The sequence below is a fragment of the Aythya fuligula genome, chromosome 2, assembly GCF_009819795.1.
Source record: "Aythya fuligula isolate bAytFul2 chromosome 2, bAytFul2.pri, whole genome shotgun sequence".
Taxonomy (NCBI): domain Eukaryota; kingdom Metazoa; phylum Chordata; class Aves; order Anseriformes; family Anatidae; genus Aythya; species Aythya fuligula.
Window position 1 is genome coordinate 3,292,328 of NC_045560.1, and position 22,136 is coordinate 3,314,463.

General features: G+C 40.5%; 1 protein-coding gene across 1 annotated transcript in view; it reads left to right on the forward strand.

Annotated features, from left to right (window-relative positions):
- The window catches only part of OBSCN (obscurin, cytoskeletal calmodulin and titin-interacting RhoGEF), a 175,207-nt gene that overhangs the window by 70,742 nt on the left and 82,329 nt on the right, over positions 1-22,136 (forward strand). The window contains exons 45-61 of the mRNA XM_032182181.1: positions 1,072-1,335; positions 2,080-2,346; positions 3,225-3,488; positions 7,503-7,766; positions 8,086-8,349; positions 8,642-8,905; positions 9,444-9,707; positions 11,197-11,460; positions 12,680-12,946; positions 13,321-13,584; positions 14,208-14,474; positions 15,517-15,783; positions 16,447-16,713; positions 17,533-17,799; positions 18,954-19,226; positions 19,787-20,053; positions 21,743-22,009. Coding sequence (XP_032038072.1) covers positions 1,072-1,335; positions 2,080-2,346; positions 3,225-3,488; positions 7,503-7,766; positions 8,086-8,349; positions 8,642-8,905; positions 9,444-9,707; positions 11,197-11,460; positions 12,680-12,946; positions 13,321-13,584; positions 14,208-14,474; positions 15,517-15,783; positions 16,447-16,713; positions 17,533-17,799; positions 18,954-19,226; positions 19,787-20,053; positions 21,743-22,009 — 4,521 coding nt within the window. The remainder of the gene's footprint in view (positions 1-1,071; positions 1,336-2,079; positions 2,347-3,224; positions 3,489-7,502; positions 7,767-8,085; positions 8,350-8,641; positions 8,906-9,443; positions 9,708-11,196; positions 11,461-12,679; positions 12,947-13,320; positions 13,585-14,207; positions 14,475-15,516; positions 15,784-16,446; positions 16,714-17,532; positions 17,800-18,953; positions 19,227-19,786; positions 20,054-21,742; positions 22,010-22,136) is intronic.

Here is a 22,136-nt window from a genome sequence, read left to right on the forward strand (position 1 = left end):
AGTGAAAAGGCAGATGTTTGTAAGGCCAAAAGTGTCTAGGCCTCTAGCAGCTAGCTTGTTCTCAGAAGGATAGTCCCTTGTGTCTCACTGATGTCACTGGATTGAAGGAATGTTCATTAAGGGTGCTGAGCTTGTTAGCAAGAGATTTTTGTTCTCTGTTTGGGAGAGAATGGCTGTCTTTTGCAGGACCATGATACATTGTGCTGATGAAATGGCACTTTCAAAAATCAAACAAATGAACAAAAACCAGCAACAACAAGCCATTACTCTGAAGGTCCTGATTTAGAGAGTAGTTAGGCAAAATATGTTCCTGTTTCTGCCATGGTGAATAGTGAAAACCTTTGGTTAACACCTCCGGCAGCAGCAGTTGACATACAGTTCGAGTAACTGAAAGAAATGTTTTTATTTGAGGTATATCTTAAGGATAAGGTGCTGGACACAAACTCTCTTCTCTCAGATTTCTTAGCACGCTTTTACACACTTTTACCTCATCTTTCTCCCAGTCAAAGGTAGTTCTGCTCTTGCCTTCCTCTGAGCTGGCACTTTCTTCTTTGTGCAAGTCACTTCCTTTTTGCTATGGTGACACACCACAAGGCAACTTGCAGAGTGCTGAAAAAACAGCTGTATTCCTCACACTAGAGCCTTTGTGGCCTTGAAAATTATGGCTTAAAGGTGCACCTAAATTTATATTACTTTTTTTTTTTTTTTTTTTTTTCCTTTTTCTGAACAAGAAACATCATTTAAGGTGTTAGGAAAGGTGTTTCATGTGCAGATCTCCAGCTAGCAGTGCTGTTACCAAGGGCTATGTCTTTCAATAAGAATTCAAGTCATTAATGTTCAAGATAAATGAATTCAGACTGAAATGGGTAGAGAAGATTACTGGAATCAGCAGGGAAATGGCAAGTGTACTCCATAAATTAATGTCAGTTAGTTAGTGCAAGATAACTGCTTACAGAGACTGCATGTTTTGTTTTCCTGTGATAGTGAAGGACAGGCCTCAGGACTTAGTCCTAGGTTCCTCAAGGTCCAGTCAATGATTTTGATGAACTCTGTTTATATTACATTCCTTAGCTTTGCCTACACTGTTCAAAAAAGAGCTCACCAATATGGAAGCCACAGAAAGCGGGACAGCTATTCTGCAGTGTGAGCTAACCAAACCCACTCCGGTGGAGTGGAAGAAAGGGCAAGAGGTTCTCAAGCCTAGTGACAAGCACAAAATGAGGCTGAAGGATACCATTGCTGAGCTGACAATCCATAACCTGGAGGAACAAGATGCGGGAGATTACACGTGTGTGTGCGGAGAGAAGACAACTACTGCATCCCTGACAGTGCATGGTAAAATACATAAATTTAATAGGGATTTTTTTTTTGTCATCTGTGCACTCATGTAGGATCACAAACAAGTCTTGATTCCATCTATTTAAATTTTTATGACAGCTGTGTCAACCACTGCAAATATCTTTTACTGAAAGTCTGTCACTTGGGAATGATAAATAGCATCACACAGTCTTTTCTGTCTGTGTTCTATCATGTTAATTGAGTTTGGAAGCAGATAATGATGACCTTGGTCATGAATAGCACTTTCAGTATTTCCATTAATTGTTTTCTAGGCTTATCACAGAGATTTCTCTTCTTTTTCTTGAATAGAATTGGAAGGTGCTCTGTTATGATAACAGTTGAGAGAGATAGGTGAGGAAGATGCATTGCAGCCTGGAATTCTAATTAACATAGCATTCCTTTTGATTGTTCATCTGATCTTAAGACAGAGCTGTGCAATTTCATGTAAAGCTTGGGGCCAGCTTTCTGTTGTTTATATCTTAAAATGCCTTTAAAACATACGTCCCAGTACTGAAGTCATAGTTCTGCAATCCTGATTTCCAGTTCAGTTTATACATGCTGAAAGGAGTATGTCACAAAGAATAAGGCACGGATGCCCCTAAAATTGTTGTTGTTTGTCTCTTGGGTGCTGTATATTTAAATCAAAACTTTTAGAGATTAAAGGGTTTTAATCCAGTGGAGCAGACAAGATGCAGTATTTCCTCACTTTTAAAGTGCTCTCTCTTCACCTGTGATCTTCAGCCCTTCCTCCGCATTTTAAAAAAGAATTGAAGAATGTGGAAGCCACAGAAAATGGTACAGTCACTTTGTGCTGTGAACTGAACAAGCCTGCAGCCTCTGTGGAATGGAGGAAAGGAGACAGAGTCCTAGAGCCAGATGACAAGTTCTCCATAAGATGTGAGGGCATAATTGCTGAGCTGATGATCCGTGACTTAGATCTGACAGATGCTGGAGATTACACATGCTGTTACGGAGATCAGAAAACTACAGCTGCCGTAAAAGTGAATGGTAAAAAACTCATATAACTAATGAAGTAGATTATTTCGACCAGCTGTTTCTTAAAAACATGATAGGATCAGCCTAGAAATTGCAGACGTACTCATGAATTTAGCTACGTATGGTTGGACATAGGCATAAAGCCCTGAATACAGTGGTCAACACCACGAAAAGGTCAGGCATTTCTTGCAAAAAATTCAGTTATTCATCTAGGTTCCACATCACTTTTTGATGCTCATGTGCAGCAGTAGTTGCTAAAAAAGAAAAGTCATGTTATTCTGATGTTGGTTGATAAAACATTACAATCCCAAAGCTGACAGTATTAGAATTTGGTGATGAGTTATTTTTGATAGTTTTCAATGTGGTGTTAAACATTTTTTGAGAATAATTTCACTGTCAAGTTCTGATTACTAGATCAGAACTTGATCTAATTCTAATTCTAATTCTGATCATGTCAAGTTCTAGATCATTATCTGAGGATAAATCTCATGGAAAACTGAGATTGATGCCTCAGATATGGTTTCATTTATGAACTTTTTCAGTAATGATTTGCACTGCAATAGATCTTAGACACTGCAGTTAGGCTTTGTGTTCCATTGTGCTAGCTGTACCCAAAGTAAGGCAGGACTCAGTCTTGCAGAGTCTGAAGAAATTGACTGATACGTTTCTCCATTTCATGCCATAGACCATGTCATAGTAAAAAGCTCTGCCTTATGAACAAGGTGTTCTCCAACTTCCCAGAGTCACCATCATATGTTTCTCAAAGGGATTATCAGTTCTAGTTTGATTAGGGAAGGTTTTACTTGTCATATGTGGTCCACACACCACAGATAAGTAGTCACTTGGATAGCTACTATGGTCATACATTCTTCTCATTTTGAACTCCTCAGCCTTGCCTGCACGCTTCAAGGAAGAGATGAAGAATGAGGAAGCCACAGAAGGTGGAACAGCCACACTACAATGTGAGCTATCTAGGGCTGCCTCTGTGGAGTGGAAAAAGAAACACAAAGTGCTCAAATCAAGTGAAAAATATACTATGAGACAGGAAGGTACCACAGCACAACTACTGATCCATGCTTTAGAAGTCAAGGACGCTGGGGAGTATACCTGTGTCTGTGGAGATGAGAAGACTACTGCAGCATTAACAGTGCACGGTAAAAGAAAAACAAAACAAAAACACACAAACACAGAAATTAGAAATTATACTTTTGTGTGGTGTTTCTCCTGTCTTCCTCTGGAAGCCTCAATACTGACACACACTGAGTTCTTTCTCTAATCTTGACATCATTAATTCTGTCTGTAATGCATTTATTTATTTATTTATTTATTTATTATTTATTTATTTTCATTTATTGTGATTTGTATCTAATTCTAACTAGAATTATGGTTCCATGAATTTTACTAACGTTTTACCCATTTTCTTCTCTCTGCTCTTTTTGGTGCATGGCTGTATTGATTTGTTTCACACTGAAGGCTGAAGAATTCCACATGCTTACATTTTTTGTTCTTGTTTACATACTTTTGACTTGGACCTAGAGAGATGGAGTAGCAGGCAGATTTGTACTTCTTAAAAAAGAGTGATCTTAGATTTCAAGTCACATTAGGATTTCACAGGTTATTATGAATAGTGCAAACAAAACTCGATTTAATGCAACTTTTTTATATAGCTATGACTGACAGTCATGTAGATTTGTATTCTGTTATTGCAGAATACTCAGCATTATGAAATGTGAATGCTTCACAGTCCCCAGTCAAATTCATCTGTAAACTTTCTTTGAAAGAGGAGAACTTTATTTCCACAAGTAATGTAGGAGAGTAGCAAGTAGTTTCAGCCATTTTTCTCACTTTAAAAATCAGTATGAGTTGATTTCTTTGCTTCGGTGCCCAGACTTTTTCATCTTGATATTTAACTGTAACGCAAGGATGGGTTTAATCTTACACTTCCAATTTAGCTGTGAAAAACAGAATTGCAAAGAACATCTACAGGTCATCTAGTCCATCCTTAAGCCTCATGTCATCATCCCTATCTAGCCTGCACTTGAAAACTCTAATGGTAAATAATCTGCAGTTCCCCTGGGCACTCATTCCACTGCCTAGCTGTCATTACTGATAGAAAGTTCTTCTGAATGCCAACAAAAATCTTTCTTGAGCTGTCTTATATCCTTACTTCTTTTCCCATGTCCTGTGGACAGGGAGAAATATTATTTTCTTTCTGTGACTTTACAGATTTGAAAATTTTTCTCATGTCTCCTCCTGTATTCTCTTTTCTGGACTAAGCAACTTCATTCCTTTCACTCTTTCTTCGCAGGTCATGTTTTCTAGACTTTGGCTCATCTTTGTTACTTTCTGGACCATCTTCAGTTAATCCACATCTTTCTAAAACTGTGGTGGCCAAAAGTGGACTAAAGCGCTCCATCTGAGGCTTTCCAGACTGGAGTAGAATGGAAGGACTTGATGTGTCTTGCATATGAGACTCCATGTTATACATCCTATTACGATGATTCCTTTATTCACATCAGAATTGCGTTTCTTGACTTGTGTTTGTGCTGTGATCTCTTGTAACCTCAAACCTCTCTCTGCAGATCTGCTGCCTATTGTTCCCTATCTTGTAGTGGTGTGGCTGATTATTTGCTCCTAAATTCAGTATTTTGCACCTGCTTTTGCTGAATTGCAGCCTATTTTTTTCCCCACTGCTTCATGAGGATCTTATTCCTAATCCTGTTTAACGAAGTCCTTTCATTTTCTCTCCCTTCCCAGCTTGAGATCACCTGCCAAATTAGTAAAACTGCTCTACATTTTATTGTCTGAGTCACTAATGAAAATGCTGAATGCTACTAGACTCCAGAGTATTGAAGTACTCTGCTCAACTTGTTCTTTCATTGTGACTGTAAATCCTAGTTGATTTTTTTTGACTGGTTTTCCAACTGATAGTGCTTCCTCCTTAGAATTATCTCAGGATAAGAGCTTTAATAAAATCAAGGTGTACAACATACACTGTTTCAATCAGTGAAACTTACTAATTTAACTAAAGAAAAATTACACTGGTCCTCTCCTTCATGAAGAGAATAGCTCTTGGCAAATACGAGTGTATTGCTACAATATTTTTTTCAGAGAATTAAAGTTAACCTAAAATGTCCATTATTCTTTGGATCCTCTCTCTGCCTCTCCCTGTCCTGTCTTTTTTCAAGACAAGCACTGTGGGTGAAATTCAGCTCACTGAGTAAGACTGGTGAGTATTCCTAAATTATTGTTGTTGCCAATGGAGATCTAGTCAACACAGTCAGAGGAAGTCAGGGAGACATCCAGCTTACCTTGTAGCAGATGTTTACCGATAGATGGATAGCAGATAGATCCACTGGCTCCACTGACTTTGTCTGGATATGTCCAGGGAGCTTAGACTCTTGGTTTACATTGTGAGAATTAAGTGCCTGTATTTCAGTCAGTGAGACATTTTCCACCTCTGAATTTCTAATTTTCTGTACTTCTGGAACATCTCCCATTCTCTTTGATTTCTCCAGTGCAACTGTTTATGTCTGATACTGGTTCAGCTTGTTCCTTAAGCATTTCAGGACACGTCATCACACCAAGGTGCTTTTGAGAATATCAAGTTTATTTAAATGTTCTCTAATCCGTTTTTTCCCTATCTCAGTCAGAGTTTCTATTACTTTCTTAGCTATCATTAACCTTTAATATTAAAAAAGAAAAAGGAGGTAAACACTTCAGTTTTCTCTGTGTCATCAACTATCAACTTACATTCCTGAAAGAGAGGTAGACCAACTTGTATCTTGTTGTTTTTCTTCCTTCTAATCTACTTATGGAATATCATTGTATTATTTCTGTTTCTTTCTAGTACAAGCTGGCCATATTTTCTAGGATTTGCATGACAATATTCTGATACAAGAAAGTACCACAAGGCGAGCAGAGGATACCAGTCAGTTGCTGGATACAACTACACAGAATGTACATCTGTGTTTGGAGACATTTGATATCAGCATCATTTTTCAGCTTAACTTTCAGTCCTTCTTTCATATTGGTCTCTGTCCATGACGTGCCAGAGCTCAGGAACGGGGAACTACCCTTGACCCTCGTGAGACATGCAGGGAACCTGACCTTTCTGATTTTGCCTCTATATTCTGTAGTATTTCTTTTACAGTGATCTAAACCACTCATATTTTACAGCTCTCCTGACTTTCAGGACATTGAAGAATTAATGATTTAGGCAGGCTGTCCCTGATGGTACTTGTAGTTGCATAGTCTTTGTAATTATGCCCTTAATATTGTTTTTCCAAAAAGCTTTCTGCTCTCCTAAACCCTGTCCTTTAAATTTGCCTCTACTTGGTCATAATTAACAGTTCTTAAATTACTGAAGCTTGCCTTAGTTCACACATAATTTCCCCTTTCTTTGCTCCATCATTGCCTGTTCTAAAATCCATGAGCTCTCCTGCTTCATATTGGTGGCTGCCTCATTATCCTCTACATCTGTATTCCCAAATATTTATTTCTTTATGGTTGGAGTCAGGACTTGGAGATCCTCCTCTTATTTTCTTTCATATATACATTCTTTATCCAAAAGTGGTCCCCATCCCTTTCCAAAGACTTAGTAGGCATCATCCCATCCTACTACTTCCACAGTATATTTTACTATCACATCACCATCCAATCTTATCCTTTAAATGATTCCATTGATTGTTCCAAAAGAGGTGGGTGTTATGATATTCCTGAACCTCCTGGTGTGATGATCTTACAGAAGATATTCACAATGGAGGCATCCTACTTCTTTTTCCTTTTTATTGTTACCCAAGACCTTTCTATATGTCTGTGATTTTGCCCTTCAGCCTCATTCTAACTTTCAAGCTAAGTCTGTAGGCATCCTTAGTGCACAAACCTTTCCATTTTTTCCTTTAGCTTTTTTTCCTAATGTTGGTATAACCTCCTATATAGATCTCCCGGGCTGAATTATACTAAGGAAATTATAGTTTTGGCCATACATGAAGTCTTCCCATTCCTGCTGTTTGTGGCTGTAATACAATTTGGTATCTTCCTTCTGTGCAATGGTTCTCATGTCAATAATGAAGCATGGACAGATAGCGGTAAACATCAGGTTAATTTTTATTTTTTGGTGGCCAAGAGTTGCATGTCATGAAAATGTTTGCTCCTTTGTTTCTCAGCCCTTCCTGCTCTCTTCAAAGAAGAGTTAAGAGATGAGGAAGCCACTGAGGGTGAAGTAGTCACTCTGCGCTGTGAGCTGACCAAGACTGCCCCAGTGGAATGGAAAAAGGGGCACAGAGTACTCAAACCTAGTGAGAAATACAAAATGAGGCAGAAGGATGCCACTGCAGAACTGGTGATCCATAACCTAGATGAGAGTGATGCTGGTGATTACACCTGTGTGTGTGGGGATAAGCAGTCCACAGCTTCCTTAGCAGTACACGGTAATAACCATTTTCATCTAGATGTCTTCATTGTCAAGCTTTTGATTCATTATTTTTTTTCCCATGTACATTGTTTTTTTCTGCATTGTTCTTGTCTGACATTGCTTGTCCTGGTAATTAATTTTCATTTTATGATTTAAGGGGAAAGCCTACACCCCATACAAGGTGGCTTCAGGACCTGATCCCTTATGAAACAGAAGAGACCAGGCCCTAAGACATCTCGCTGCTGTTGCTCTAGCTTTTCTCTTTTGCAGCTCTGCTCCTCATCTGGAGGCTGCGTTTGCGGCTCCATTTTAACCTTCTGTCATTGCATCCTCAGCACTGCCTGCACGCATCAAGGAAGGCCTGAAGGATGAGGAAGTAACAGAAGGTCGAACAGCCACTCTGCGCTGCGAGCTGACCAAAGTTGCTCAGGCAGAGTGGAGAAAGGGAAGCACTTTGATCAAAGCCAGCGACAAATACAAAATGAGACAGGAGGGCACAGTAATGAAGCTGCTTGTCCATGATGTAGAACTGAAAGATGCTGGAGAATACACTTGTGTGTGTGGAGAACAGAAGACAACAGCTGCCTTGATAGTGAATGGTAAAAAACCCTGTATCTGTATATCTGTACCATTGTGTATTTCTTTACCAGCTCATCACTATTTGTTGTGTGTTCACCTGTGGCTGAATTTTTATGAATTTGTAAGCTGTATTTAAGATCTGGTTGCATCCAGGCTACTTTTCCATCTGTTGCTTTATCTAAAGTCCTAGGATTACAAGGAAAGGAACCTCTTTCCACACTAAAATGTTCTCTGTTTCTGTACCTCCTCGTCCCTCCCATCATCTGTGTGACATGTCATTTTAATGTCCTGTGTCCATTTTGTGACCTTCAGCCCTGCCTGCGCTTTTCAAAGATGAACTGAAGAACCTGCAGGCCATGGAGAGCCAAACAGCCACTCTGCGCTGTGCGCTGACCAAGGCTGCATCTGTGTCATGGAAGAAAGGAAACAAAATACTCAGAGCAAGTGAAAAATACATCATGCGGCAGGATGATGTCCTTGCTGAGCTGGAAATTCGTGAGCTAGATCTTCAGGATGCAGGAGATTACACCTGTGTGTGTGGAGACCAACACACCACTGCTTCTCTGACAGTGAATGGTAAATTCATCTTGCAGATGAGTGTCCATTATTTGTTTCTTTGCAGCATCCTGCTGCTGTATGAAGTGTTCACCTCTCAGCTTTAGGCTTTTTCCTAGGAATTAATTTGCATTTGGAAAATTAGAACTTTTTGTTCTGGCCTCTTAATTTTATCAGATATTCCTGAAAAGGAAGCTGAGGAAATGACTATTTCATCTTGCAGACTGATGTCTATGCTGCATATTTAAGGTCACAGTGCCTAGAAAATGATCCTGTTAGACTGAGATGTTCTGCTCCCATGGAGGGTAACTGTGTCGTATGTTCTTTAAGTTGCATTTTGAATCCATCCTTTGATGTACTGCACTTTGGCCTTTCAGCTGAGCACTTCTTTTCTCTCTGTCACTGGTGGATTTAGTTTTCCAAGTCATTGTAGTGGTAACCCCAACAGCTAAAGTATCTGACTTGGACAGATTTAAACTTGAATTAATAATTCATTATGCTGATCACAAATGCAGAGGTCTTAGTTTAAATACATTGTCTATTGACTTTCCATTCCCAGCCTTGCCAGTGGTTTTCAAGGAAGAACTCAAAAATGAAGAAGTCTTGGAAGGAGCATCAGTCTCTCTGCATTGTGAATTAAGCAAAGAAGCTCCAGTGCAGTGGAAAATAGGGTCCAAAGTGCTAAAAGCAAGTGACAAATACCAAATAAGTCAGCATGGCACCACTGCTGAGTTGGTCATTCGTGACCTAGATGTAAAAGATGCTGGAGATTACACCTGTGTTTGTGGTGACCAGAAGACAACAGCAACCTTAACAGTTCATGGTAAAAAGTCATTACTAAAATTAATAAATAGCATTATAGATAGTCATCATTCTGAAATTTGGCTGTTTCTGCTTTGGGTCAATAACTTTTTTTTTTTTTCTTTTTTCTTTTTTCTTTTTTCTTTTTTCTTTTTTCTTTTTTCTTTTTTTTTTCTGAGAAAAGAATAGCTCAGGGCAAATTTGGGGTCAAATTTGCTTCCCTTTAAAAGGAGAATGAGATATTTCTTTCTGTTCAAGATCCCTTTTCTTGTACATTTACATTTTCCAGCTCTTTTTTACCCCTCACATCCACAGTTCACTTCAGCCAGCTTCAGTCTTTTCCAAAACGTGCAGACAGGGGTCTGTCAGGCCCCCTGCTCTACAGAACTGCTCAGAGAAGTGAAGGATGAGGAAACATCCTTCATGAAGGAGAAATCTTGCTGCTGTGTGACCTGTCCACCACTGCTCCTGGGCAGTGGAAGGAAGAGTACCTCAATCTTTAAGGCATGCAGAAAGAGATAAGAGTTCAGAGTCAGTACCCCGACCTAGGTTTGAAGGATGCAGGGGTCTGCACTTCTGTGTGGGGATCAGCAGAGTAAGGACTACTTTGACAGTTAGGGACCAAAAAAACACAGTAACACAGACAGGTTATCAGCAGTTATCCCCTTCTTTATCCTACTAGCTTCCAACAGACCAATACAGAAATACATCCTTGTGTTATCTTAATAATCTCATTGCCTGATATTCAGCTCTCTTGTCCTTAATGAGTATCTATTTTAATGGAGTAACAGCCCTTGTCTTTGAGGAAGTTAATCTATCACAGATCCAGTTCTGTCCCCTACAGCTTTTTCCAAAAACTCCTGATTCTTCACTGAGCTTTCCTGAATGATGGATGTTTCTGACATGTTCTAGAAGTGCTCTTTGTATACTGCACAGCTAACAGTAGTTGTGCATGAGGCACATTTGTGGGTAAATGAAAAGAATTTGTTTTCCTGAAGTTTTTTCAATCTTTGGTTTTCAATTTTCAAAATGAGGATTAGTGAGAACTTGAAATTCTCCATTTATGTGTAATGACCCTTCAAATTTCAATTTAAAACTAAAAGCAGTTTTCTTTTGAACTCTGTCTGCTTTCGTGGAGATGGGGCTATAAATTTTCAATAAAAACAAAACAGAAAATAACAACATTCTTCTACTAGCCTCCACATACTGCACCCAGTAGTGTTACTCGTGAGTGCTGTTGACACTTTCAGTATTGTTTTTTCACCATGACAAACAACAGTCAGGTCATTGACTGTTATAGATAAGATTAGATAAGATCTCTTATCTATAGTAAGGATAACTTACTCTGCCTGAAGAAGGATGCTTTCAGGATTTCTGAACTAGGCTATAGCTAAAGTTTAGAATAGGCTGAAAAAGGGAGGTGTAAAGGGAAATAATCCAAAGCATGGAAAAAAAATTAGTCTTTCAGTTCTGGTTTTCTGATGACCATTTGTCCGTGTTGCATCCTTCAGCTCTGCCACCACTCTTTAAGGAAGAGCTAAAGAACAAGGAAGCAGAAGAAGGTGGAGATGTCACCCTGCACTGCGAGCTCACCAAGGCTGCTCCAGTGGAGTGGCAGAAGGACCAGAGGATTCTCAAAATGAGCAAGAAATACAAAATGAGGCAGGAAGGGACCCGGGCAGAGCTGGTGATTCATGAAATAGCTGAGGAAGATGCAGGAGACTACACCTGTGTGTGCGGAGAGCACCAGACCACAGCTGTCTTAACAGTACAGGGTAAAACTATCCTGACCCCCCTATTTCCTAACTAGAAATGTTTATCCTCTGCTAGCAGGTGTTCGATTTTCCATGTCTGTTTGTTCAACCTTATCAGTTAAATTTCCATTTATTTAAAATAGCATTGCCTGTCTTTGGTGACCTTTGATTAGAAAATACCACTCTATATTCTTCTCTGTCATCCTTTTGTCTTTTCCTTTCCTCGATCACAAACCTGCTGTCCTTTTATCTTTCCCTTCTGGTATTCCTTTCCTAGCATATAAAACCACTGTTCTTTTATCTTTCCTTTCCTGCCCTTGTTTCCTAAAACACAATTCTTCTTTTTCTTTCCCTTTCCTTTCTGGCATTCTCAATGCCTAGCATTTGAATGTAGGTATAATAAGCAGTATCCAGAATAAGGCTGTGTTAGTTATCTCTTCTGTGCTGAGGTATGTTTATATTGGGTTTTGTGCCCATAACAGCTGTCCTAATGCACAGAGATAGGTTAGCACTGTGAGTCTGGTTTTCTGGGTGGGAAGTTTTAATTTAGCTTCACGACTGTGGTGTGAGCCATTAAATTTAAGATCTGAGATATCCAACCTTGTGTCCAACAGGTGGAATATCCTGTTATCTCTCCTAGTTAATAGAACCACATATGTGAAGTTCACAAAATTAATTTCAAGGACATAACTTGCAGTGGTTACTAGAATTAAACAAATGGGGAAAGTATGCTCTGAAGCAGGAGTACAGGCTTGGGATTCAGCATTTGGAGATTTTCTCTGGGGTCAAGAAGCATCTGTGAGCCCTGGCTGAATCTTTTCAAGGGCACCTCAAGGAAGAAGGAACAATGATGAGGAAGGAGTTGTGCCAACAATTAGAGCTCCATGGAACTGCTCTGTAAGAAGGAAAAGACATTACAAAGGCTTGAATTTTGTGAAAGACACTATCACATGTGTGAACTAAGGAGCTCACAGATGATGATCTTGGTTCTTATATGGAAACTGGTAGAAAGCAGGTGTAAATCTCTTGATGACAGTGCAATTCTGCTAGTAGGAAGCCAGCACAAACCAAAATGATTAAGGTATATATTCCCAGTAGGATGTTTTCCTTTCTCTTTCCTCTCTTTGTTGCTGATGCTCTGCCCCTCCATAACCTTCACAACTGTACCCTGTCACTTTCTACTCCCACCCACCCCAGGAGATATCCTCAGTTTGTAATATGTTTAACCTGCATCCTTCAGCTGTGCCTCCATTTTTCCAAGAGGAACTGTCCAACAAGGAAGCAGTAGAAGGTGGAACAGCCACTTTGCACTGTGAGCTCAGCAAGGCATCTGCCCCTGTCCAGTGGAAAAAGGGCCATCGCATCCTCACCTCAGGCAACAAGTACAGCATGAGCCAGGAAGGCTGTGTCGTGGAGCTGGTAGTTCACGATTTAGACTTGAATGATGCTGGAGATTATACCTGTGTGTGTGGAGATGAGACCACTACAGCTGCCTTAACAGTGCATGGTAAAGTAATCCTTGGGACTGAGGTTCTCCAGACCTTAGACCTACCCAAGTCTCTGTTGCTGTGGCCTCTTCCCATTCCTTCTCTGTTTGCTTGGGCTTTTGTGTTCCTTTGGATGTAGCTTATGTGCTTCTTCCTACTGTTGGAATATGGAAAATAGTTTCCTGTTGGCATTTCTCCTCCTCCTCTGTGCTGGTTCTTCTCACTGTCCTTGCCCTGATGCAGTGTCCAGGGAAGCTGGGGGAGATTTTCCCATTGTGTTCCACTGGCCTGGATCAGGGTTTAGTAATGCACCACGCATCCTTTCCCAATGGACTTCAGTGGTTTTTTTTTAGTAATATTCACTCCGTATGTGGTAATTCTTTTTACTCTCCAGCACTGCCTCCAGAATTCAAAACAGACCTGAAGGACCTAGAAGCTGAAGAAAGTGGGACAGTTACGCTGCACTGTGAGCTGACTAAACCTGCTGTGGTGGAGTGGAAGAAAGGGCAGGAGGTGCTCAAAGCAAGCAGCAAATATAAAATGAGACAAGATGGTGCTGTTGCAAAGCTGATTATCCATGAGCTGGATGTAGAGGACACTGGAGATTATACATGTGTGTGTGGAGATCAGCAGACAACAGCCACTTTGACAGTCAATGGTAAAACAAACAAACACTCCATATATATATAAATATATGTATATAAATATTTTTTTTTCCTGGATACAAAAGCTGTGTTTTATTGTCACTTGGCTCTTGGAGAAGACTTGGCTATGATTCATAAGTAAGGTGTGTAATAGCATGGTCCATGCAGCCTGACAGAGTGAGCAGGTAGAAAACGGGAATTGCAGTGCAGAGCTAAATGCATTTTCTCAGTCTCTTACTTTCAGGGTAGTTGTAATATCTCTCCTACAAGTGGCCTGCCCTAAAAGGGAATCTGAACTTTTAGAAGTCCTGCTGGTCTTCAGGACACATCTTCAGCAATCAGAACAACATGTTGGCTATTTTTATAGTGGGAAACATATTCTGCTATTTTTCAGTCATGGATTGGATTAAGTTAGTATACCTTTTTTGGCAAATGTAACTTCTTGAAATCAATTTTTTCTTGTTCTGCAGATATTCCTTTTACCTCCCATGGGGAAATAGCTTTGTACTTTAAATCTACAGCACTGAGATTTAGAGCCATCTGCATATAAGATCTTTTGGTGTTTCCATTTTCTTTCTACTTTCTCTTTCCCAAACCCCAACTGCAGTATGTTGCAAGTTATGTTTCTATTTTATAGCCCTACCAGCACTTTTTAAACAAGAGCTTCAGAATACCGAGGCAGAAGAAGGTGGTATGGCAACACTGAGGTGTGAGCTTACCAAACCCAAGGCTCCAGTGGAGTGGAGGAGAGGCGATATTACTCTCTACCCTGGTTTGAAATATGAAATGAAGCAGCAGGGCTCCACTGCTGAACTGGTCATTTATGACTTAGAACTGGATGATTCAGGAGAGTATACCTGCGACTCTGGACATCAGCAGACAACAGCTGCAGTAACCGTACATGGTAGGCAGAGTACTGACCCTTGGCTCAATAGAGATGAAGTGAAAGGAGCATCTCTTAGTATTCTGTAAGGATATTTATCTGTTTTGCTGCTGGCCCGTGCCAGTTTACCTATTCTACTTGAGTCTGACCCTTAGTCAGGGTAGAAAGGTTCTGCTTTCAGTATCTGGAGTGATTTGTCATCATCAAAGCAATTTAAAGGTGTCGTGATGTCAAAATGCGATGAACCCCTCTGCCCTATGAGTGCAGGAAGCATGGGAATTTGGGAAACAGGTAACAGAAGCTAAGCTAGGCAGGCTGATTCTTTTGGTTGTTGATTGCTTCACTAGGCATGAGAGATGCATAACTGGGAGTAATGCCTGATTGAGCTGATAAGAGATGCAACAACTGGTGGATAAATATTTTTTTTTAACATGAATGTGCTGTATTATTACTTGAGGCTTCCAGCCTCAGGTACAAACTGAGTGCAAACACCTGCAGCCACATCTGTTTTCTTCAGCCCCTTCTACCAATCTGAGCAAGATATAGCCTGAAATCTGTATTCCTTCTTCCATTTATCGCTTTAATGTCATCTCTTAATGCACTGCCTCTTCTTGTGTTTTAAATGCTAACTTAATCTTTTATATGTTGGTAGAAGTTTTATTTGGGGCGTGTTGGGGAGGAAGGAATATTCTTAGCTCAATATTGCAAACTCTCAGGCCTTTATTGAGGAACAAGGGTTCGTGTAGGAAAGAGCATGTCCCACTGTGTCTTGGTGGTTTTTGAATAAAAGATCCCTAGCTGGCACAGAGAGACATCCACAGGAAAGTCTGACTACTTCAGGCAGCACACCAGGCTGTTCTGGGGACCACTCTTTTTCTACCTTCACCATCTGTCCTCAGATCTTGGTTCATATAATGCTTCAAGAAAGGTGCTACCAAGAACGAGAGCTGCAGGCCAAGGATTGTGGAATCGTTAGAACAGGCTGTTTCTGCAGAATGATGGTAGGATTGGATCCTTTTTGGACTCAAACACTCTTAAAACATTTCCCTCTCAAATTTTGCAGCACTACCTGTCACATTTAAGCAACCCCTTCAAAACAAGGAATCAGAGGAAGGAAGTACAGCTACTTTCTGCTGTGAGCTATCAAAACCCAATGCCTCAGTGGAATGGAAGAAAGGAGGAGTGGTGCTGCAGCCCAGCCAGAAGTATGAAATGAGACAAAGGGAATGCCTGGTAGAGCTCTTAATACATAATCTCAAATTAGAAGATACAGGAGAATACAGCTGTGATACTGGGGATCAGGAAACAAAGGCATCTTTAAATGTGAAAGGTATGTGGTATGAGCTGACTCAAAAAGCAGTAGATTGCATCTAACACAAGGCAGCATTCTGAACGTGATGATTTTGAACTACATGTTCTTTTTTCTTTATAAATATTTTCATTTTCAAGAATGGAAAAGGATGATACTTTGTTCTTCCAGTGCTGCATTTAAGTCTTGGGTTCTAAGAAGAAATACTTTTTGGCTTTACAGCTGGAGAGAAATTAAAGAAAGAATAATGTTTTAGCATAACTTCTGGACATTTCACATGATATGTGGTTTGAGTATTTCAAAAAAGATTTTCTTCCAAATCCTGGAATCAGATTTACGATGACCTTCCTGGTCTGTCAAGGCTGTCCGCGGAGTTTTCAACTGATTTACTCCTGAGATCTTTGCGAGTTCAACTGAAGGATAAATCCATTCAAGGAGTTTAACCCTGGGAAGGATTTGAGTCAAGTAGCAAAGGAAAGAAATGTTATAAGTGCAGATGGCTGCTTCTGATGCAGAAAGATCTGCTACCAGCTCCAGGAAAATTAGAAAACATGGATCCTGCCTAGGAATATAGCAGTTGCAAACAGTATCTTGTTTCCCCAAGGTCCATTTATCTATGCTGTTCAGGACTTAACTCTGTCTTGAATAAAAGCTTCTATTCTTGTTGTTTTCTTTTTTCTTTAGCCCTACCAGTTCTTTTCAAAAGGGAGCTTAAGGACAAGGAGGTTGAAGAAGGAACTGCAGTGAAATTCCAGTGTGAGCTGACAAAGGAAAATGCGACTGTGGAGTGGAGGAAAGGCACCATGGAGCTCTTCTCATGCGCCAAATATGAAATTAAATTAAGTGGTTGCACAGCTGAACTGGTGATCCATAATGTAGAACCAGAAGATGCCTCTGATTATACATGTGATACAGGAGACCAGCAGAGCACAGCAGTCCTCAGAGTGAATGGTTAGCATTGCATCCCAGTGGAACAGAAGTTCAAAGGGATTTGTGGAATTGTGTAGATGGTATTCTGTTATTTGTTGGTGAATAAGCCCCCCCAAAAAAGTAAGATAAAGACAAAAGGTTTAGGAGGTGCCCAGTCATAAACCAGAATACAGAAAAGATGATTGTATGAGACAGGATTTATAGAATGGCTATTTAAGCCTGTAAAGCACAGTGCCTTGGTCCATTCTGTGGATAGTGGTAAAACTCTGCATCATGGGGGTGTTGAAATTCTAATAGATCTTTATTTCTGGCACTTAGCATTTATTGCTTGTTCACTTGGATCAATATCTAATTGTAGGACATTTACTAAAAGCATTTTAAAACATCTACTGCTTTCAATTTTTATAATGTCCTTCCATGAAGATCCTGAGAACACTGTGTTTAAACAAACCAGGAGTAATGTCTGTGATTAATTGTCATCTGTGAAGTGTTTGTGGTTGTCTCTGACTGTTAGGTGGAACTTGTGGCTTTGATCTAAGCCACAACGTTTCAAGCTATATCCTGTGGGCTGGATCTGACCCAGGAAGCAGCTTCTGCCTCAGCTGTGAGTCCTGTGCTTGCTTTATATGCAATTTTCTGAGCCTCTCCTTCTCCAGATATACAGAATTAAAAATAATAATAATAAATTAAAAAATGTTATAATAATCATATAACCACATAATGCAAATTTGTTCTGCAGCTCCAGACCCTGGGTGACTTGTGCTGAGTTGTCCAGACCTGAGCATTCATTTGTACATTGAAGACAATGTTCATGTGTTAATTGTCTTTTGCACTTTGCAGCCATCAAGCCCCAGCTGAGGCAGCAGCTGAAGAATGAAGAAGTGGAAGTGGGAGGAACAGCCAAGCTGCGCTGTGAGATTTCCATAAGCAAAGCAGAAGTGGAGTGGAGGAAAGATGGAGTCCTGCTTCACTCCAGTTCCAAGTACGAAATGTGGCAGCACGGCACCGTCCGTGAGCTGCGTGTTCACCACCTGGAGCCCAGTGATGCTGGCGAATATTCCTGCAAGGCTGGAGACGAGACGACCTCTGCAAAACTGACTGTGAAAGGCAAGAGACATTTCCTGGGGCAAGGGGATTTTCACTTTAAGATGCTAGGATTTTACAACATAGTTGATATTATTGTGATAAATGCACACAGAGTGCAGGAAGGGCATCATGAAGTAATATAAAATCTTATGGTGTAAGAATGTACAGAAGCAAAGATTCACTTGGTGGGCAGGAGAAGATAAGGCAGCTGAAATTTTTGATTCGGGGCTTGAAATATTTTGTTGACATCATGTGCATGTGAGTGAACAGATGGTTCATCCATCCTTAGCTTCCAGTCACATGGCAGCTGCATCTGGCCTTGATGTCATTGCAGACAGAGCTTGCATTCAAGTTGGACCACTAGTCTGGAACAACCACCCTACAGGCTCATCCATATTATAGATGCTCTGTCTGCTATGCCCAGCTGCACCATTTTTCGTGCAGAGTGACCTCAGTTGTATGAATATGTGCTGTATTTGCTCAGATGGAGACTGCGCTGCATCCCTTTCAATATTCTCCATCAGGTTCAGGGTACAAGCAAGGTATTGCCAACTGTGTGTGTGTGATCTTTGCACATATCTACAGTTGTCCAACTGTCCTAGAAGCAGGACTCAAGCAAACCAAAGCACAAATGTCCTGTGCTCCCACTAACCCAATAAGCCATGCTGAGAGCACCATGCCATCCAGATACCCAGCCAGTATGAAGGATCAGCACAGAGTATTTCTGTTTGCAAAAAGACAGCAGAGGGATCACTTTTTAATGCTATTCTGTGAAGATATCTAAGTGCAAATGTAACAAATTTCAAAATCCTGAATTTGGAATCTGGCATTCAAGCGTTATTCACCCAATTACAGTCTCAAACATAATTACAAAAATCAATATGCAGTGCATCACTGAGACAGAGCAAGCAATAAAACCACTAACTGAGAGATATTGCCACATACACTGAAAGCAGTCAAACAGCAGAGTTTGAAAGGTAATTTAAGAGGTTCTGATATCTTTGTCCTTGGAGGTATTTAGAGGTCAGCTGGACAAGGCTCTGAGCAATCTCCTGTGAGTTGGCTCTGATTGGACCAGATGAGTGCCAGATGTCCCCTCCAGCCCGTATTATTCTCTGATTCTGTGATTTGATCCATGTTTTTCTTGTGTTGACTACTGACTGGGCTGTTTGCAGAGCCTGACGTGACCATTGTGAGTGGCCTAAAGGACATGGTGGTATTCGAAGGGGATGATGTCACCTTTCAGTGCCAGGTTTCTCATGAGAATGCAAGGGATGTTGAATGGAAGCTACAGGATGTTGCTCTGCAAAATAATGAAATGAATGAGATCTCGGTGGAAAAGGGAAAGATCCACAAGCTGACATTAAGGAAGGTGACAGAGCAGGACATTGGCACTATCGCTTTCCGAGTGGGACCACACGTGTCTACAGCAGAGCTCACAGTAAAAGGTAAGGCGCCCTGTGATGTGCTGAAGAAACAAGATTGGTGAGAACAGGTGATGTTTTGTTTTTGTGTATGCTAATAGGAAATTTAAGGCCACTGTTCACTTCTTGTTAGCACATGTTAATAGGGTGCTTGTGATTCCAAGTGCACATGATGTACTAATGTGCTCTTCTGTGGTGTAACCACTATGGATCCAAAGTGGAGAAACCACCAGTTCTGGGGTCCTGAAGCTGACTGTGTTTCTTTCTCTAAACACTATTTTCAGTAAATTCTCAGTCAAACATTTTTCTCCTTTCCTATTTGAAACTGTTGGTCTGATCAAAGTCCCCATCCCATCTGAACTGACCAAAGCATCTCTGAAGTTTGTGATCCGTGCTTCCAGTAACTTCAAAAAATATTTCTGAGTGGGTTTCATCAGAAATCCATTCACTTGTTTTAATGTCCCAGAATATTATACAGAAGTTAAAGTATATTTTAATACTTTACTGTTCAGCTGTAAATTTACAATTGTAGAGAAACAAAATAAATAAAACTGTAAGTTCCTTTACTGCATTTGTAATTTCAGTGCCACCTCCAGTCTTTAAGGAGAAATTACACAGCACAGAATTGCAGGAAGAAGAAACTGCCACCTTCCACTGTGAGGTCTCCCAGCCTAATGTTGCAGTGCAGTGGAAGAAGGGTGCCCAGGTGATTTCCTCAAGCTCCAAATATGAAATCAGGCAAGAGGGAACAATCCATACTTTAAAGATTTATCACTTAAAACCAGAAGACTCAGGCAAATACACATGTGATAATGGAAACGAGCAAACAACGGCAACCTTAACTGTTAAAGGTAGGTTGTTTTGTTTTAAGACAAGAAGTTTTTTCCACTTTCTTGGCTGAGTACTTGCAAGAAGGCTATACTGTCCTTGATTTCAGATCTGCTTTACTGATGTAAAGCATCTGAGTCCTTTTGCTTTCAGAAGTTAAGTCTGGTAGTTCCAAGCTTAGTAACTGCTTCCACAAGTCTAGACCCGAGGCCTTCTTTTTTGTCACTCAGAAAACCAAGGCAGGAACTAAAATTAGCATGACACCTTTCTGATTCTCAGGCACCTCTGTCCTTTGTATTCCCACCTGGACAAATGGTGCTCAAGAATCAAAGTGCTCATACTTACCTGGGCACTCAATTCCAGGTGAAAATCAGGGAATCAGGGAAATCAGGGCACCTAAATATGGTTAATGCTTAGGGTCTTAAAAATAGGTGTAATGTGCCACTATGCCCAAAAAAAAAAAAAAAAAAAAAAAAAAAAAAAGAAAAAGAAAAAAGAGAGAGAACAAAATCCACCCTGCTACGAGTAGAGTGTTAATGGGTCTTTTTGTGAGATAGAAGATCAACTGAAATAAAAAGGAGACTGGAAGTTTTTTTGAAATATCATCTTTTGAAATATCCTTTGAGGACGTGTTTCCCATGAAGGGCATGCTTGCTGTCACACTAAATTCAGGATCCAGTGATGCCAGAATATCTGTACTGTAAGGACATTCTGTGATGGTGGCTGGCCTTTGTGTCTCTGTGTGTAGTCCCAGCCATTCCAGCACTCTTTGATAAAAAAAACTCCAAAATCAGGAAGCTGAGGAAGGTTCTACAGTTACCCCTGATGCAGAGTTCTCCAAATACAGTGCACCAGTGAAGTGGAAAAAAGGGTCAGTCTTGCTCCAGGCCAGCAACAAGTATGAGATAAAGCAAAAGTTAGTTGTGCCAGGGGAGGTTTAGGCTGGGTACTAGGAAAAACTTCTTTACCGAAAGGGTTGTTAGACACAGAGTTGGGTCTAACAAAACTTGTTAGGTCTTCACAAAACTTGTTTGTCAAGACATTATTTCTCTGCACTCCATATTTCTGTCTTGGCTCCAAAGAGTCATAGGGCTGCAGGAGTTAGCTGCATAGTGGGATGCCTTCACTTCAAATGCCCTTGTACAAAAACCTTAACTCAAGCTATTTAGTCATTGTTATTTCTATAACCCCATCTCCTTCCCTTATAAATCCCAGTTCAGCATTATTCATGGAGCCACCAACATTCTTCTAGGCAACTAGATTTGTGAAACAAAAGTTCTACACATGGCAGATTGTAAATCAACCTACCAAAACTCTGTCTTGACCCATCACTGTTACATTTCAATGCAGAGACATCAAACTTTCATTTCTTTTCTGGGTCCAGCTTTCAAATGAGAAGCATTGTGGAATGTTATTTTTCTGTGCACCCTCGTAAACACCCAGGAGCTTAGATATCAAGCATAGGATTTTGAGTTGTGGCTTTAGTGTACCCATTTGGAGTTACATGCACTTAGATGCTCAAGAGCCCATATCTGTGGCCACTCCTGTGGAACATATTTCCAGAGGTTGTCAGAATGTGCATTCCTTGTTTGGTTTTTAAAAACTTTGAGTTTTAATCAAGTTTGGAATGGTCCTACAGTTTCACTAAATGCAAGACTTAGTGACACAGTTATCAATGAAGCAATCTTTTCCTCTGATTTCTCTTGGTTTAGCTTTACCAGTAATCTTCACGCAACAACTCCAGAACCAGCAAGCTGAAGAAGGTGGCACCGTCACTTTGAGTTGTGAAATCTCAAAACCAAATGCCACTGTGCAGTGGAAGAAGGCTGGGACAGTGCTGCGACCAAGTGACAAGTACAAGATGCGCCAGTCTGGGTCTGTGGCTGAGCTAACGATTCGCAACTTGAGGGAAGCTGATGCTGGGGAATACATGTGCGATACAGGGGACCAGCAAACCACCGCAGTTGTGCACATGAAAGGTAGGGCTGGACATAGGAAAATGTGGTACGGAGATTGTTGCTATGGCAGTGGCACATGATTAAGTAATTTGACAGTTAGACATTGCCCTGTGCCCAGAGGGATTTCAAAGTTATTTCAGGGGAATCA